The sequence below is a fragment of the Calidris pugnax genome, unplaced genomic scaffold (genome assembly GCF_001431845.1).
Source record: "Calidris pugnax isolate Ruff unplaced genomic scaffold, ASM143184v1 scaffold18, whole genome shotgun sequence".
NCBI classification, from domain to species: domain Eukaryota; kingdom Metazoa; phylum Chordata; class Aves; order Charadriiformes; family Scolopacidae; genus Calidris; species Calidris pugnax.
The window spans coordinates 17817306-17836133 of NW_015090812.1; the positions used below are offsets into that span (position 1 = coordinate 17817306).

Genomic DNA, 18828 nt, shown 5'->3' on the forward strand with positions numbered 1-18828 from the left:
GGCCGCTCTGACAGCGCAAAGTACAGCGGCTCCGTCCCCCGCCTCCCGCCGCACCGGCAGCCGCAGCCAGCCAGCCCGCCAGCCAGCCAGCCAGCCCGTCCGCCTGCCCGCCAGCCGTCCGGGGCTGCCGCCGCCGCGGTGGGAACGGCCAGCCAGCCAGCCGTCCGGGGCTGCCGCCGCCGCGGTGGGAACGGCGGTCGCCTCGGCTGACAGGGAAAGCGAGGTAATGCCCGGCTCGGGAGGAGCGGCCGGCGGCTCCTCGTCAGGGCTGCGCCGCTCGGGAGTTGGAGCCGTGGGGTCCCTGCGCGGCCCCGCACCTCCGACGGGCTGGGGCTGGGGGGAGGCCGGGGTTCCCCTCCCTGTTGCTTCCCCACTGCCAACTCCGCGCAGGGCTGAGGACATCCCCGCGGTAAACAGCTCGCCCTGTTTACCCGGTCTCCATAAAAAGCGTGCCTGGGCTGCGAGCCGCTCTGGCGCTCTCGCAGCAGAGAGCACGGCGGAGTGTGGGGTGCGAACAGCCTTACCTGGCAGAGGGAATGGCTTAAGTGGCTTGAATTTTGTCGTGTGTCTCCTTAATGCTGCTTGCCGAGCTAAGATGTCAAACGGGGTACGTGTCATCTAAGTGGATCAGTAGAAAGTACCATTCAGAACCAGCAGCGCAGCAAAACTCAGGCACTGCAGATGTTTTACTACTAGGCTGCTTATAAAATGTGCAAACAGGCAGTGGTCCCACGTTGCTGTCCACAAATCAGTGTGGCAAGTTTTACAACCGTGTCATCTGGCTTTCAAACAGATCAGGAGAGCACGGGGCTGAATGGGATGTCCTGGTGTCACTAGCAGCTTTACGCTGTAATCTTGTTTGGAAATTGATCTAGCTCATCTTGAAATCCAGCCTTGAGGAAAGTAAGGGCTGCAGATCTTATGCCTTTCTCTGCACCTCCTTCCTATGTCTTGTGGCTATATGGTTGCATTTGTTATTTTTATGATGGGAAAAATTGGTGTGGAAACTGTGAAATGAGGAGAACGTAAATACTAAATGCATTGGTGGTACAATGGTTGGTTTCTCTTCTGCTCCTTTTCCTCTTCCAGTTAAGTGCTGACTTTTTTCTATTAGAAGTTTATAGTGGTTTTGTATCAGGGGTGAATTGATGTTGAGTCTTAACATTGTTGGAAAACCACAGCATGTTAATAGCAGACGAAGAATGCATTTTCAGCTCTTGCTGAGTATGATTGAAAGGGTGCATTATGAGCTTTTTTCAAAATTACTGGGGTCAATAGAGCAATGTGATACTGCGCTAGACATGTGTAACCAACACCTTGCTGATAATTGTTAGTTTCAAGCATTTGCTGATGTTTATTTACCTAAAGACTTCACTGGAAAGCTGCAAGAATGAGGTTCTGATCATTTGTAATTACTGTCTAACTGAATGGTTAAGACTAATTTTGGGAAAGCCAGGAAAAGACCACTGCTAAAGAGCTAACAGGGAAGAACCTGGATGTAGTACTTTTTTGCTGAATTACAAAGTAGTTACACTAAACCTCCCTCCTCACCCAGCCTTCCACTAGCTCAAAAACTGTATCAGCTGACTGAATGGTAATCAATGACTATGCAGTTTGGGGGATAAAGTGTCTGCTCGTATATAATCCATGAAGTTTTGTATCTTGATCAGACTTTGCTAGGCAGCCAGAAGAAGATACTGGGGCAGAAAAACACAGTGTAGTTGAAGCCACTTTTGACTTACTACCTTTGGCCATTGTTCTCAGGGCAGAAAAATCATACCTAATTGGTTGCTTATTATGTTTCTTTTAGGTGGTAAGCTTTGGTTTAACAACATGAATAAAAGAATAAAAAACAGAAAGAAAATCTGGTAAACACAGTTTTAATGTTAAACAGGATACAGTTGAAAACAACTTAGAGATATGAGACATAATCTTCCATCTCATATGAAACACTGTGTTTACACCTGCTTCTTGAATTGAATTATAATATAGTAAGTAAGTAATACCTAAGTAAAACAAATTATTCCTGGACTTCGTACTTAATGTGCTTAAACAGCACCTTGATAAGCATATATGAAATCACCTTCTGAAATGAGTCTTGCAAAACCCTTGTGCGTATCTGTGAGACCAGCCACAGAGGCTGGCTGAGTAGTTTCTTCCCTGCTACCATCATACCTTTCTCCCTCCCTGGCATCATGGTTCTGTACTTGCTGCTGGAACTGCTGGGAGGTATAGGTACATAATCCTTCTGAAAGTCAGATCTTGCACTTTCTACACAACTGCTTTTTCTTAATGTGAATTCCCTCTACAGGCTCCTTAGAAGAAAAATTAGCTCTTCTAATGCATTTCTTGCAAGGGATGGTTGGGAGGTTTTTTTGCTTAATTCCATAATCTCCTGTACTAAAATGAACACCTGTCATGCGCTGAAGCATTACTTACCTAATAAAATCTTCTGGTGCTAAGGAAACAAGACAAAACATGGATTTCTTTTGTCCAAGAGATTATGTCAGTGTCTCTGAAACTCAGAGCTACAAGTTATAGTCGTTGCAGATGAATAAAATTGGTAGCATCATGAGAATTGCTATATTGTAGTCAAAAGGATGAAGTAGGTGTGATTGATGTTCAGTGGTTTTGCTATTTTTCTGAAGAGAATTGTCTTGAATGTGCATTTTGTCTTCCTTCACACCCTTTAGGAATTAAACCAACTGATTTTTTTTTTTTCCTTATGTAGTCCAAGAGAGGACTTGCTTACTACAAAGGTGATGACGTAATAATGAAGTGTGGGCCCTGGGAGAGTCTGGAAGAGGCACCATACAGTGCTTATCAGTGGGTTTAAACTGGAAGATATAAAATTGAATTCCTTCAAACTGAAAAGTTTTAGAAAGTCAGGCTTAAGATCCATTCTTTCTAGAACTTTAAACTGTGCAAAAAGTGCCTAAAATTTGATTTGTATTTTGTATCTTCTTGGTCAGTGGAGGCAAATGGAAAAGTATGTAGAAAATAGTGTAAAAAGTACTTGAGAGAATACTGAATATTCAGGATGGTATTTGAAACTGGAAGTTTTAATAGACTAACATTAAAAAGTATGTGTGACTAGTATGCTGCTGAACTAGAACAGGTCATCAGATAAACTGGAATGAACCGGAGTTTGTTGCAGTGCGCTGTAATGTGTGTACATTAAAATTTTAGTTTGGAGTAAAAGTGCACTTATGAATTGAATCTTCTGATCAACCCCCACTTACAGCCTCTGATTTGTGTTTCATAGTTGTCCCAGAGCATGCATGTTGGATTCCTTTTGGGTTAAACTGAGCAGGCAGATAGGCCTGAAGAGCACATCAAATATGACCTAAGAACTGTGGAGTCCCCAGGAGAGAATTAAAGCTGGTCTGAAGTAAATGCTTGAATTCATATGATATGGATGCAGGTTTCACTCAGCAAATCTGTTCTTATTTATCCTGCCTTCTGCTTATATAGCTGTAGCTTTTACTGTGGGTACTAGTCAGAGAAAGTTTTCAGATAATTCACTTTCTTTTTTTTTAACTCTTCAATTCTGGGGTGAAAAACAAAAGAAAAAAAGGAGGAGGGGAAAAAAGTTAGAGATCATTGAACCTTCTGCTTCTACACCTTTGAAGACAAAGATTCTTTTTTCCTGATCTAATTGTAATACACCTTTTCTTAAAGTTCTAAATTTAAATGCAAACGGTGTTTCAGTATACTCCCCATTTATACCACCAGGTGAGAATACTGGGCTTAACTTTTTAAAAAGTTATTATTTTAACTGATGGACTTTTCTTTCTGTTTTTTCCCCCTTGGAGTTCAACTTTGTTTCCATCTGCAATGCAGATACAGTTTCTAAAACCTAAGGCACATTCCCTCATTCTATAATACATATGAACTAAAGATGGATATAAGTGTATTATATAATTGTATCAGTTTTTGCTGACCATTAGACTGTTGTAGTAACATCAAATTATGCTGGCCTCTAAATCTTCATTTTATTTTTAGATGTTTTCTTCAGTAAAACTAAAATAAGTGATAGCAGTTATTTAAATGGCTATTAAAATCATCATTTAAATATTTTAAATGAAGCCTTTTGGCTTTTTTTCCCCTTTTCTGTTCAACTTAATACAAATGGACTTTTTATGAGTTTGTAACCTTTGCCAATCTTGGAATATAAAACACTTCACAAAACCATCAAACCGGAGATGTATGGCGGAAGTTTGTGGCTTCTGGGAAAATATCATTCTGTTTTGCAAAATACTGGCAACTCAGGAGAAATGAGTGAAGCATTTAGAGACTGATATTTATGTTTGGAAATGTTTAGCTATTTATTTAGGCCTCATGAAATAGGTAAACATCCAGAATCTGAAAAACACCTTAGCTCTGCTGATAGGAAGTTTTTCTGAAGTTGTGCAAAGTTTAGACTTTCATATGAAGAAGAAAAAAGCTCAGATAACAATAGCCCACATGTTATCACAAAGAGAAGCCCTCAGTTGTGAACAAAGTGCAAACTGAGAAGTACTGTCTCTGTAACGTAGACAAGGGTGACCTGAAAATCTCTCTACTATGCTTATCTGATTTCATTGTTGCTTTTAAAAATTCCATTGGCAGCAGTCAATCTGGTAAGAACGAGCTGAGTTTTAACTTCAGAGCTTCTTGGGCTAGGAGTGGTGGCTTCTGAGCCAGCAATTGCCCTTGTCAGTGGTCCTCCCTGCCCTTTCTGTGCAGATAAAATACATGCAACTTCAGGCATCAAAAATGTATAGTATGCAAATGTTAAAAACCCCAAATCCAAAATGCAACTTCTACTTACAAAAGTTTGGGGATACTTTTATACTATTAAGTCTTAAGTAGAATTGTTGAACAGCATGAACTTCTAGTGAATAATATTTTTGTTGGTAAGTTAGCTGTCAAAAACACTTTCTGTGTCTGCTTAAAATAGTTAAACGGAGAATGGACTGAAATTACCTTCTGCTTCTCTTCACAGGCTGAAGAACAATGGCTTCCTTCAGCAACCTGACTATAGTCATTGCTCTGACCAGTTTTACTGTATTCCAACTCCTGTTCCACGTTTTAAGTTCTTGGGTGTCAACACGAATAACACCTGGTTTTAGCAATCTCAGCCAAAAAAGGAAGATCGAATGGAATTCAAGGTATAGTGTTCCAAACAAACTTCAGCTGATGAACTACCTGACATTGTCAACATCTGAACCACCTGAGTGTATATATATATATATATATATAAAACTGCAGAAAATGTTATTAGTTAAATATCTGTAATGATTAGAGAGACAGTTGTAGGCATTTGACAAATTCCGAATGTAAAATGTTGATGGCCCTTCTTGAACACACAGCATTGCAAACACTTGGATATTAAACATTTTGTTAGACAGTGTTGCCCAAGTGAAAGTCAGTAGAAAAAGAAAACAGTAACTGGTGAGAGGTAATGAGGCAAAGGGGATTAGTTTTAAATAATTTCTCTGTGATGCTTCTAGTAAAGAGGTACAAAATTCCCTTCCCTCAAACATATGTGAAAATCAAAAGTATTGCAATTTATTCTGTGATCTAAATCTCTCATCATGCTTTTGGATGCAAAGCAAGTTGCTGTCTGTTCTCCCAGTGCTACTACCCTACACCCAGTTTTCAATAAGTTATGATTTTCCAAGAAATTTAGATAAGTTATGGTTTTCCAAGAAATTTGATGTGTCTTTGGTGTAGTATTGGTATGAGGCAGGGTTAGACAGGTACATCTGTGTGTTGGTGGGGAAGCAGACTGCAAGAAGAAGAGTGGGAAGCTGTGACAGAGACAGGGTACGCATTCAGGAAGGAACTGTGCAAACTGAATCTTAAAAACCTTCCTCACTCCCTTTGTGTTTCTGCAGTTGTGTCAGTGGGATGGATCCACCTGCATTACACTTGTCTCCTCAGACAGAGCACTGTTAGAAACTTGTTCAACCCCGTGAATCTCTCCTGGCTGCCTTCCTCTTTTTTAAGTCATAAAGAAATTATAGGGTAGTAGTCGCAAATGGGATGATCACTGAGGTTTTATTTGTGATATACTGCTCTGAAATTGTGTATTATGTAGTGCACAAGCTTTTCCAGTTAAAATGATTTGATACAATATAACTATGTATATTACAGTATATACTATGTATGTAGTAACATGTAACTATCCTTGAGTAGCCTATTACAACTTTAACGTATTTTTCTGGTGTTTCTCAAATTTGAAGCTCAAGAAAGTGTGCTGTATGGCTGGCACTGCACTTAAAATGCATTAGTTGTATCACTGTTCCTCCTCAGTGCACTTTAAAGGCAGTATCAGGTGGATACTTTTAAAGTTGTTTCCATTGTTCTAGACAGCATTAGCAACTCAAATAGTCTTGCCTTTCCATTTGGCAAATGTCCACCTGCAGTGTTCTTAAAGGCCCCATCTTAATTTCAGCTCGATCTTTGAATAATTACCTATCTGCCAGAATAACTTTGTAGGACGTTCATGATAGCAGTGCAGCTTAGGTTTATCTCTGTCACAATTGACAATAGAGGCAGATAGGGAAACTAAACTAAACTGTTATCGTGTTGGAGCTGAACTTTTGTCTCTAAGCCACATCAAGTGACCCTTGAATTGCATAATAGGCTTTCTGAGAACATATCCCATGCCTGGTAGCACTATGCTAAGTTGTAGTGCTTTGCATAATAACATATGAATTGTTTCACACATCACAAGTGTGCTGGAAATAAGCTGCTCGTTGATCTCTGAGCTAATTTGTAGTAAGGTGTTTAACTACTCAAGCTGATACAGCACCTCAGGCTGTGTCCTTTTTATTACTACTTTCCACATTTTTCCTTGGGGTTGGTAGCAGGATGTAGATGTTATCACACAGGTAGGTGAGTTGTGGTCCAGTGCTATGTTCAGTTCTGGACTTAGAAGGCAAAAAGCACAAAGCATGTTCATCAACAGCTTGTTGATATTATACCCGAGGAGGACATGAGGTGAAAGAAAGGCAAACTGTGCTTGTGTTCCTACAAAATTGACTGTTAACTCTGGTGACCAAACACAGTGTTTTGTCAAACTGCCTCGTCACACCAGTGTTTCACCAAAATGAAGGGGCACTCCAAGGAGTATCTTATATGTTCAGAGAAAGTATATAGACACATATGTACTCTGCAGACAGCTGTGCAGGTAGAGAAAGCTATTGTCTCCCAGTAAAATGAGTTGGGTCGACTTAAATGATTTAAAAGTAGATGTTTGTTATTTTGTCCTATATTGAACTGGTGTAGGGAGTGCTCACACAAATGATTCTGTTGGCAGTCCTGAAGGAAACTGGCACAGAGGATGGTTATGCATTTTTATCAGCTCAGCTGGGTCTGGAAGAGGGCATCTGTCTGAAATGAGCTGTGACGGCATTGAAAATATATTGCTACAGTTTGGAGGGTTTTGTAATCAAGCATTTGAACTGCGGCTCTGGACTGTGTTTCCCATACTGTCAGTTTGTTCATTCTGACCAAAAATTAAGATTAAAAATGGAGTGTTGCACTATTTCCTTTCTTCAGTCCCCTCTTCTATAGAGAAACTTCAAAGTCTGGAGTTAAAAAGGAAATCTGCTTTTTTTTTTTTTTTCCTCCCCCTTTAAGTGCTAAGCTTGTTTATAGGTTGTATTCTAAACACTAATAGTTTAGACTTCTGAGTGTCTTGTGCGCATTTAAAATATTAATACATTTCAAATACATGTACTCAAGATGTACAAAGACAAGGCTAATAAATAACAGCACATATACATTTGTGTGCATATTTTAATGCTGTGAATATGGTGCAAAGGTGTTTCTGATCACACCGCATTGAACTTAGATTTCTTAAATAGTATCCATGGTTCAGTAGAGCTATTTTGGCACCTCTTTTTTTTCTCTTTCTAGTCACACTTGAAAAGTGGGAAAGCAGACTGTAGCTACACAGTATTAGATGTAGTTTATAGTAGTGTTAAACCCATGGCTAGAGGAACGAGGTTACACATTTTGGACCCATGCCCATTGCATTGTTCTACCTTCCAAGAATACATGCAGACTGCAAAGGGCAGGAATGGCCCTGGCCTGTGGGCTGGCACAAACCCTGCTGGGGCCTCTGGAAATAGGTAATTCTCTTCAAGTGTTTGTTAACGTTCAGGGTTTGTCTACAGTGTGCACGCAGCCTCTATACTTGAGACTGGTGTCTCAAGTACCAATATTGTTTAGTACCCAAGTATGGACAAGGCAACTGTGATTACTGTGACTTTGTATAGGACAAGAGGAGTATAAAATAAAGTGAAGCTGCTACTTCATATGGATCTGTAGCTGTTATACCTCAGATAATCATCGACAGCCTTTTGTTAGACAAGTTTTCTCTTTGAAAATCAATGAACATATACTTCAAATGCACTAGAAATTCTTTTTGGAACTTTCCATGATAAGATTTTTCATTTAGTGCCCCTCTTTCCAAAACCTGGACTTGGGAGATTTATTATGGGTCTACTCTTACTTCTATTAATAAGAAACCTGCTGCTGCAGGAGTCATAGGCTAATCTGAATATGAAATACATACAGATTTTCCAGCAAATGTGACAATGTAGTAGGTATTTGTTAGAGACCTGCATGTCATAGTGTCTTTAAGGATTCATTAGTCTATGGGATAATTGGAGGAAAATGTAGATCTCAGTTACTTCAAGACCCTACTTTCTATTTAATGCCCCCCAGCCCCACTCCAGTGTAATAGAGTCCCTAGTCCAGTGTAATAGACTGTTTTTCCCACCTGTCATTGCGTAAGTGGTTTGATGGAGTGTAAAGAAGAGATGATTGCCTTCCCCAGAGGTATCTAGATGCGGTTGAGAATGTCTTTGGAAACATCCTACCTTGAGCACAGTACAGAAAGTTGTGAATGGTGGAACCTCCTTATGACTGTGATCTCTTTTTCAGGACAGTGTCCACATTCCATGCCTTGGTGGTTGGTGGGTTTTGCCTATATATTTTGTTGTACGATGACGCTGTTAACGCTGACCGTATCTGGTAAGGCATGTTACATATATGTAGTGTTTACACAATAAAATAACATAATTAAGAAGGAGAAAAATAATCCAGCAAGGTATTAATTATTGAAATAATTGTTTCTTTTCCCATTAAAATATGCAGTTGGGATGTGTCCATTTTTATGTCTGTACTATTTGATAATTCCAAATTATTTTGTCAGTACTAATGTCTTAGTGCATTGTGTTTCTGTGAAGCGGAATAGATAAAATACAAGCAACTGATTTGAAATAGCATATTAAATTACTAAAGCATAGAACCAAGAGTGTAGCTGTAAGTCAGCATGACTGAAACTATGCTATTTACTATAATCAGTTTAAAGTGAAATTGAAATGCTCTTGCAGGTCTGGAGTGTATAAAAAGCTGATGGGGTCTATTATATGTATAAAACATATATGTCTAAATTGATAAATTAAGATGTTTATTTTTCTGCCTTCCATAAAGCTTCTATCAATCTTTGTTTTAAGAAAAGTATGGAAGTTTCAAGTGCTGTCTTCCCAAGCAATAGGAATATTTAATAAATTGTCTTCTATTATTTTCTCTAGTTAACAAAATATTCTATATTGAGCTTATCTTTTCTAGATTTCTATTTATATTGTTTTGTTTCACACCTTTTTGAGGGAGGAGGAACAAGTTGGCTTCGTTTTAATCAAGTTAATTTTAGATTGCTATTGGTGTTTTGACATTTCACTCGTTATCCTCTGGAACTCTTTCCCTATAGAAGGAAGAGGCTGTATTTTTTCCTGAAGACTAACTACTTTAACTTTCAATTAATATTTGTGTGATAGACTGTTGTTTTTAACCTTGTCAAAGGATCACACTGTGAGTCAATTTAAACTCACATAAATTTAACATCTGGTGCTTGTTCTGCTCTTTTGATATTGTAAATTAATAAAAATGCAGCATGGACTAGACAGGATTGGGTGCCTGAAGCACTCTGCCCCTGGCTTGTTATGTGGTTTTAATAAATGTAACACTAATTCATAATACAAATTTAGTCAACATTGTCCTCTTCTGTATATAGTGATATATGATTAAATTGTTGGCTGTTTTGGGTTTTTTTCATTGCATTCTGGTGTATTTAGAGAGACCAAGTAGAGTTTGAATATGTTATGAGATCTGTTAACCATGTTGAAAAGCAGCAGGTTATTATAACTCCCTCAATGTTTGTTGTGCTAAGCTTTATCAGATAGAAGGTTTTCTCCTGGGTTTTTTTTTTGAGTAGACCTTTTTCTAAACAGTACAAAAGAAGTCATGAATGGCAGAAATAAAAGCCTCTTGGCGGTAATAAATAAATTGAGTCTTCTCATTTACTAAATTTTCCTGGTATAATTCCAGGAAAAACTCAAATGAAGCAGAAATCAAACCACTTTTTTTTCCTTAGTAAGTTTGAGAACAGTTATGTTAGATGTTTTTGTATACGGCATTAAAGACTCAATTTTACTTACAGAGTCTTAGCATTCTAGATTATGTAAAAGCAGTAAATCTTAAAAGATAAAATCTATCTGCCTTTGGCACAATTTTTTTCTGTATTTCTACTATTGCTTCTGAACAGTTTCTTCTGTTTGGATACTTTTACAATGGTTCTATCAGTGGTTTTATTTACATTTGGTAGATTAAGAAAAAACTTTATGTATTTAAAAATGTAGCGGGAATATATCTAATCTGTGTGTTTTAAATCAAAGTTTCGGGTTCATTTCATGGCAGTGTTTCTGTAAATTGTCAAAATTATCTTAGTGGTTTCAGGAGTTTGTCAATTAAAGTGCACAGGACACACTCTAAATGTAGAAATCAGTATTTATAGTTATTAAACTAATAATTTTAAAATGTGCGAAGTATCACTTAGTGTATTTAAAGCAAATACAATGATTTGAATTCATGTTCATGCAAGTGATTAAGTGCAAAAGAAGACTGAACATAATATTGCCCATGGCTTTACAAGTACTTGTATGCAGCCTGCGAGTAAAACCCAACTTTATATTAGGCTTTCTTCTGCCAGTGAAGCCAGAACCATAGTGCAGTTTCCTCAGAATTTGCAGATGTATATTTTCTTCTAAGGCTGACTTTTACATTACTCTTAAAAATGAGATGGCTAGCATTAGTCTATGCATTCCCCCATTCTATATGTCATAGTAGTTCCTGGTACACAGTAATTAAAGCCTTGGCTGACCGTGTGGAGATGCAACCTTTTTTTTTTTAGTCTTTTTTATGATATAACTGTACATTAAATCCTAAGTAGTTTTTTACATTGATTCTTAGCTGAATCCATAGTCTTGATTTTAATTGAATAAGACTGAAGAGGAAAAAAACAAATTATACAGGAAATGCCAGATGGACTGTTGAAGGCTGCTCAGTCTGGAAATCTGGAAATGCTGGCGTAAGCTGTGGGACTCGGTCATTTACAGATACGAAGGATGCATAAGCCTTCTTGTAGGAGTCTGTCATTAACAATACAAGAAACATTTGTAAGTGAATGTCCAGGAATCCTTCATGCAGCTTCTGAGCCTCCATGTATGTCAGCCTAACTTCTGGGTTCACACAAAGCGTGGTGACGGTGATAGCCATATGCATTGAAAGGGATCAGGACTCCTGCTTAGGGTTTGGGTTCAGTGGAGAGAGGATGTGGCACTACTGTCAGGTAGTGCCTGAAATTAGATACAATAGATCCTAACAAAGGATAATAAAGACTGGAGCATTGGTAAGGTACAGAGAAGCATCAGGGTAGTGTACTTACAACTTTTTTGATGGTCTCTGACTTCTCATAACACTTTGCCTTTTTTTCTATATGTAATACTGACTGGCTAACATAGACGATATAGAAATTGTTTTTGAGGTGGTGAGAATAACACGGTAGGAAATGTGGAGGTGGTAGATATCAGATAAGGAGAGGGAGAAGATGTAAATAAGTGAATTAAGTTGTAGCTTCACAGAAGAGCAGGCTTTTTCACATGGCTGTCCACTTTGCAGTCATTACACTTTTTGAAGTCTGATGTATTATTAGCGTTTTATATGGCTCTGTATCTGCAAAGAAGTTTGAAGAAAGTTGGTCATGTGGGCTTTTGTTTGTTATATCTGCCTGTGCATGTTTCTGTGTAAGTAATTTGCCACACATACCTCCTTTGCAATCACAAAAGAGATAGCTCTTCCCTTTTGCTTATTCAAGTCACTCCCTGTTTGTCACTTCTGGCTCTTGCTTCCATCAAAACTAGGCTGCAAACATCAGGGCTTATAAGCTCCATTGCACTTCTCATTCAAGGAGACAGGTCAGGAAACCTAGGAGATTTTAGACTAAATTCTAAATTTTCCATTAACTGAGATTAATTTGGGATTCTAACATGGGCTCTTGAATGGAGGTGACAGATGACCATATATGTTGTTGAAGTGTTGGTTTAGAAAGTCTAGAGAAGGTTTGACAAGGTGACCATTTTCATGGAAAGAGCGAAGGGAGGTAAATCATTCCCTGTCTCATCCACTTAAGTCATGTTTACCAATGTCAAGGAAGCAATTTCATATACTCAGTCCTTTGCATCTTGTGTGGAGAAGAATATGAAGGTTCTTGAGCTCAGCCTCAGTCTTGGTGGCGATTTGCTGAAGTGTCTTAGAAACACTTACAGGTTTGGTTATGAAATTGCTACTGCTGCAGCTGGGAGCTCTAGCAGGAGGACTGTAACTATTTAAAGAGTTTCTGTTAAAGTTGTGAGAGCACATCTGCTTCTTCTCTGTGTCAGCTATGACTTTCAGAGTCAAGAGCTCATGAAACCGTGTTTTGAAGCCATGGGAAAATGTTCTGTCTCAAGTTGTAGAGAGCCTCTATGGCCAATCTTAAGAGATAGAGTGAGCTCCAGGGTCTCCTTGTAATGTTTTTCCTCACCTAATTGCAGAATTCTGGTTTTGTGAGTCCTTCTGTTTTCCTGTAAACTACCCTCTTGCTCAGGGAAGCAGTTAGTTTTACATCTATGAAAGGCTTAAAATTCAGTGAACAGTGAATTCAGTGAAATTTCTTCCACTGCTTCATTTCAATAGGATTAAAAAATAATAGCTAAATAATACCATTTTACTGCTTTCTAGGTGAGGTGGACTTTGTATGGGAGGTAGCTGTAAGCACAGTTATGTTCCTTTTTTCTAGAAAGGTTTGCAACAAAAATTGCTTTCGGAGCTTGTATTGAGCAGTCTACATCTTATAAATCTTTAGACCTGTCACTTGAAGCTCAGTTCATGCTTACACAAAACATATCTAGATTAGATTTTTTTTTTTTCCTTTCATGTCTACTTCTACTCTGTTTATCCCTATCAGCATCCATCCTCTTATGAATATGGAAAGCACCAGCTGAGCAAGATATTTTTGTCATCCTTAACAAAGTTTTAACACTGGCAGAAGAACAAAAATGGAGACGCAGAGTGCTGAAGTTCTAAGAGACACTGCCTGGGCTGTTCTTTTTTACCCTCTGTTTCCAGAGAAGCCATCTCAGGGTTTCAGTTCTAGTGTCTAGCAAAGAGCTTGGGCAGCCTCTACTCCAAGGCAGGGAGTAATCCTGATTAGGGTGGTTAGTAGATATCTTTTATCTGAGTGGAAAAGGGATCCATTTTCTTGACTAGGACCTTTCTTAACCAGATCTTGTAATATGTTACTGATGGACAAAGAATAAGATGACCTGATGGACATTATGTTTGATATGTGTATGTCCTTTGCAAATTACCTTGTTACAAAGGCTGTAACTGTGTATTTTTGATGTGTTTACAGGGGTGACCCTTCAATTGTGAAACTGAATATTGCTATTACTACAGGCTACCTCATTTCTGGTAATTATGCAATGTGTATATAACACACACAACCTGTATATTTATATTGAGTCACTGTGCCTATATATTTCTACTGAGCCACTGTGCTGAAGATGTGATATGTGTTTACAACACAGTTTCTGCTGTGGCTTTTAAAATTGCTAATGTAATTGTGGGTTGTGGTGAAATCACAGGATCTTGCCAGCAGACATGAAAGATGGAAAGGTATCTCCCCAAGCACTGAGGAAATGCCACTGTGGCTTTATGATGGTTTGATACGCAACCACCAACTGCAGCTCAGTTTTGTCCTTCAGCCAATTGCGAAAGTGTTAAAGCAGTGCCCTTCACTCCTTTCAGGGTGTCTACAACTCATGGCTTTTTTATCGTATGTTTCTTCCTGTCACCTCAGAATGCTGGCAGAAGAATTTTAGTAACCCTCAGTACAAGCTAAGACAAATGATACCATAGAATCCTCCCCACCCACCTTTTAGTCTCACTTTAAGCCAAAATCTAATCATATATAAAACATGGAAATTTAAAATTATTGTCTTGGTATGGCATTTACCCCTGCATATGTTTTGTGTTCTTAATTATTTACTGTCAACTAAAAGTGGCATGGGAATTTTACTACAAAATGCTTTGGACTTTCATTGTTGTGTGGGGATAACACCGACTTATCAAAGGAAAAACTTGTGACTTGGACTATTTTCGGGGAAAACTTCTTATGCTAGGATGGAGTCTTTGGTCAGAGACTGGGCAGTGAACTTGATTATCTCTCAGGCTAGATTTCTCAGCCCAGTGGAACTGATCATCTGGTGATCAGCACGCTCAGTTAAACTGTGGGTTAGTTTAAGTCTCTGTTTTTTCCATAAGAACTTCGGCTCCTATGTTTAAATTCATTGGAATCTATTTTTGAATAATTATGCATTAGACTTCATTATGAATTAATGAATGCCTTTGAACAGAGACCTGAACCTGGACACTCATTCTCTCTCACTTCCTTATATAGTTAATGTTTAATTATTAATAGGAAGTGAAGTGTCTATGTCAGATGATGTAGAGTCCTGCCTGAGGACAGCTAACATAAAAGAGATCAAGGTGCTCAGTGGACATACAAAATGCATAGGGGTAACGCTTTTGATTTGGAACCTTGGTCACTAATATTCCAGTCCGAAGTACTCATTTGTAGAAAGTAGGGGCAGAAATTGCTTATTCCAGTACAGAAAAAAAATAATCTTCTGAAATCTCAGACCATTATGGGAGACCAAAGTACTTTTCTGTCAAAGGTTTCCTTATGACGGTAATTCAGGTCCACTGTATCGCTTTTGCAGTAATTGGGAAATTCTGATTAAAGCAAACATGCTTCTCGTTCCAAGTGCCCCTTGCAAATATTTTTGGTAAATGGTTCTCTGTTTGCTAATATAACTACTTTTTGATTCAGAAGCCCCCCATAATAGATCCCTGCATGTATTACATGTATTTGTATATTGCTTTGAATAAAGTAAAGTCTTTAGGATAAAGATTTATCTTCAGAGATAATTAATTCTGAGGGTTTCTACTGATGCCACATGTAGGCATTTATACCTCTAAAACTTAGAGAAACACTATTCTAAAGGCAATGGTAGTATAATAATTTGTTCTTTATCATTATTTCTTTTCTCTTGTAGACTTATTGCTTATTATTTACTACTGGAAGGCAATTGGTGACATATTTTTTGTAATACATCACTTGGCAGCTCTGTACGCTTACTATTTTGTACTGGTGAGTGCTGTATTTTCCAGTAATGTAACAAGCAGATAAGATTTAACACAATGCTTTTACAGATCTCATTTGCTTAATGTTTAAAAAAATTCTTCACTGCTTGGTGGGTGTATTAGCTTTGTGAAAGGTATATCTATATTTTCAATCATCATTGCTTTCTAAATGGTTTTATCAGTTGTTTGTGGTAAGTGCATGCCTTTTTGATGTTACAGTCCTTCAACAAAAATGTGTAACTTATTTAACTGCTGAAATTAAAACTCTTCCCAGTTTTTGCTCTAGAGAGACTTTGACAGAGGGGCTTTTCACATGGTTATAGAAAAGGGTTTCAAATAAAATCATAAGTCTAAATATTTAGTTGGAAAACTGGAAGGAAATGGTTTCAAGTGGTTATGTTCTGTTTGTGGTAGTATTTGCAAGGCCAGAGGTCAGTGATCCCTAACTCTGGTGAATGTACTGCAATTTTTATGGTATGGGGGTTTTTATTTTTCCTTTTTTTTATTAAATCTTTTATGACACAAACTGATCCTCTGAGACTTCTTGTTTAAGGTCACTTTGGTGGGGAAACAATGGATGATTAATTGTATATATCAATAAATATCTGTGGTGTACATACACTGAAGGGAAAAGGGGAAGAGAAGGATACTGTTCTTGAATAAAGACTAACTTAGTTACTCTTTGCTGCTGCTGGAATTTCTCAAAGATGCCCATGTGACTTGGTAGAAATCCCATTGACCTCCAGAATAATGCTTCTGAATTTCTTCTGAAAAGCTCATTCGGTAAATAAAGAAATCTTATAAATACAACTTAATACATTTACCACATCTTTGCCTGCCTACTGTGTGAATCCCAGGCTTACAATATTAAAAGTGACGGGATGCCAGATTACTGTCAGATTTCCCATGTAATGGTTTGAAAGGGGATGAAGTACACTGACAAGCTTGGGTTGAAAATAATTAGATCTTCTAATATTATCACAGATGAAAGTAAATTAGAGCTGAATATTAGAGAAATGAAAATACCACTACCAAGGCTAATCCCTGATGCAGAAAATTCATTAGTTGTTTCTGGAGTAAATCGAAAGCGTAGTGTCAGTGTGAGCTTCTTTTAAAGCAGTTCTTATTATTTGGATATAGCTCTGCCCTTGGATGTCTCTGTGTTACTCTCATTCTCTTATCTTCAGAGAAACTTGCTCATAAGTATCTTATTTCAAAAATTTCTCTTGAAGATAGAGAATTTGATTAAGAACACAGATTTTCTGTTTGGTGTAGTGTGAACTGACATGAAATGCCACAAGTGGTGGGTATTAGCACGCCCGGCAGGAGGAGGAGGAATCATGGCGTGCACTCCATAGGTTGTTCAGGAAACCTACTGAAATTAAAAAAAAAAATAATCATTTTATCTCTGCATCTGCAAACTGTTGCTTACCCAGCCAGTGTTTAGTGGGATACTATTTCCAACACAACCAAATGCTAAAGCAGAGAGTATGCTGTACTTGGGCACTTGGAGGGAAGTGCTCAGTTACACTGTGTGTTGGTGTAAATGTGCTACGCGGTTCTTGGGTACGGGCATGGAGAAGATGTGGCTCTTCTTCCAGCCACAGGGCACAGCAGGGACTGCCCCAGAGCTGGGCAGAAGGGTTCCTCTGCAGCAGGGAGGAGAAAAGATTAGTTTTTTTGTGCCCCTTCTGTGGCCAAATAAGAGCTAGGAATTAATCATCACTTTGGTGAATTACATTCCTAAAATAATGCAGGGACATTTTTCTTTAGTGTACAGTGTTTCTGTTTGAGCTTGTCTAAACATTGAGAAATGAAAAATATTTATAATTCTCTTAGTAATCGTATCATTATAATTATAACCTATGACTACTTGTGCCAGTCTTCTCTAGCTAGCTTTCCTTGACCACTTAACTGTAACTCTTTTAAAGATTTATTTAAAGTAAGAAATGACTGATTTGAGATACCTGAAGGACAATTGCAGGTTTTGTAATAAACATCATTTTGAAATTGTAAGGAAGTTGGCCACAACTGGTAAACTTGCTTACTATCAGTTTTATTAAAGAAGTTGAGACTCATCATTCTGTGTATACCCGAAGGCTTTAATCAAGATTTCACGTCTATGTTGTTGATTTTTGTATGTCTATTTTGTTTTGCTAACCAGAGCAAAGGTCTGCTGGCTTATTTTGGAAACTTCCGTCTACTTGCAGAGTTCTCCACTCCTTTTGTCAATCAGCGGTAAGTGGTTAGGGAATTTTTGCGTAGTTCTTTTAAATTTAAATCTGTATTATTTGTCACATAAGAATTTCTTTTTGTTGCTGATTGTCTGCTGAAAGGGAATTTCTTTATCTTGAACTATGTGGAAACCTTTTTTGCTGTGAAAACTTTTTGCTGCTATAGCTGCAATGTTACAACTAATGTATTCACCGCTGGGTTCCTTTTTAGAGTAGACCAGCCTTTGTATGAAATATCAAACTTTTACAAAGATATTGAACAAAAAAGTTCATAAAGATAATATTGTTTGTTAGCCTTTGTATCTTTGTTTAATTATTATAATAAAGCCATTTTCAATAGGGATTTTTTTTCAGTATCATGGACTGGGCAAAAAAGCAACATAACACTTATATCAGAATCCTATAATGGAATTGCACTGCCCTAGATAATCTGAAGTTTATTTTGTGGTACTGCACGTATATAGATCAATATTAATAGATGCAGATGAATACCTAGAATAATATAAATGTGCATACTTCATTTACTTTCAAAAATAGTTCTCGAAATTATTTTGAGCACTTAAATTAGAGAAATAGTAAAGCATCTAAATATGTCTGGAATGGCTAATCTTCACACTTGTGATCAGAGAAGAAAGTGGCAGAAGGCTCTTTTGCAGGGTTCAGGGGGAGCAGAAACCTGCCATGGCTTCTGGTTCTGGTATTGCTACTGGAATTGCTGCTGTGAGCGCCACAAAAGGAGCATGAAGATGCCACGTATCGCAGGGAGAGGAAAGGGGTCAATGGAGTTTCCTGGCCCTCTGGGGAGGATGGCCTCTCTGCTTGCTCCGTTGCCACCATGACCCAGCTGGGGACAGGGATTTGGCACAGGAAGACTTCACCTCAGGAGAGGAGTTTTGGTGTAGGGCAGTGCTGTAGTCCTCTTCCTCCCATTTTTTTTTTTTTGCAATGTAGGATCAGATCTTGCAGTGTATCAGATTCCTGTTCCTCACTCATACTTTTTGCAGTATAT

The 18828-nt window shown here is 38.2% G+C and overlaps 1 protein-coding gene across 3 annotated transcripts in view; it reads left to right on the plus strand.

The window, feature by feature from the left end:
• Positions 1 to 18828, plus strand: part of LOC106886340 (transmembrane protein 56-B-like) — a 43380-nt gene that overhangs the window by 14961 nt on the left and 9591 nt on the right. For 2 of the 3 annotated variants that reach the window (XM_014939151.1, XM_014939152.1), the window contains 5 exons: positions 4988 to 5153; positions 8944 to 9033; positions 13793 to 13851; positions 15498 to 15592; positions 17750 to 17823. In XM_014939151.1, the coding sequence (XP_014794637.1) occupies positions 4999 to 5153; positions 8944 to 9033; positions 13793 to 13851; positions 15498 to 15592; positions 17750 to 17823 (473 nt within the window). In that variant the 5' untranslated portion in view covers positions 4988 to 4998. Of the gene's footprint in view, positions 1 to 147; positions 224 to 4987; positions 5154 to 8943; positions 9034 to 13792; positions 13852 to 15497; positions 15593 to 17749; positions 17824 to 18828 lie in introns of those variants that run through there. The other variant, XM_014939153.1, reaches the window with a different exon arrangement.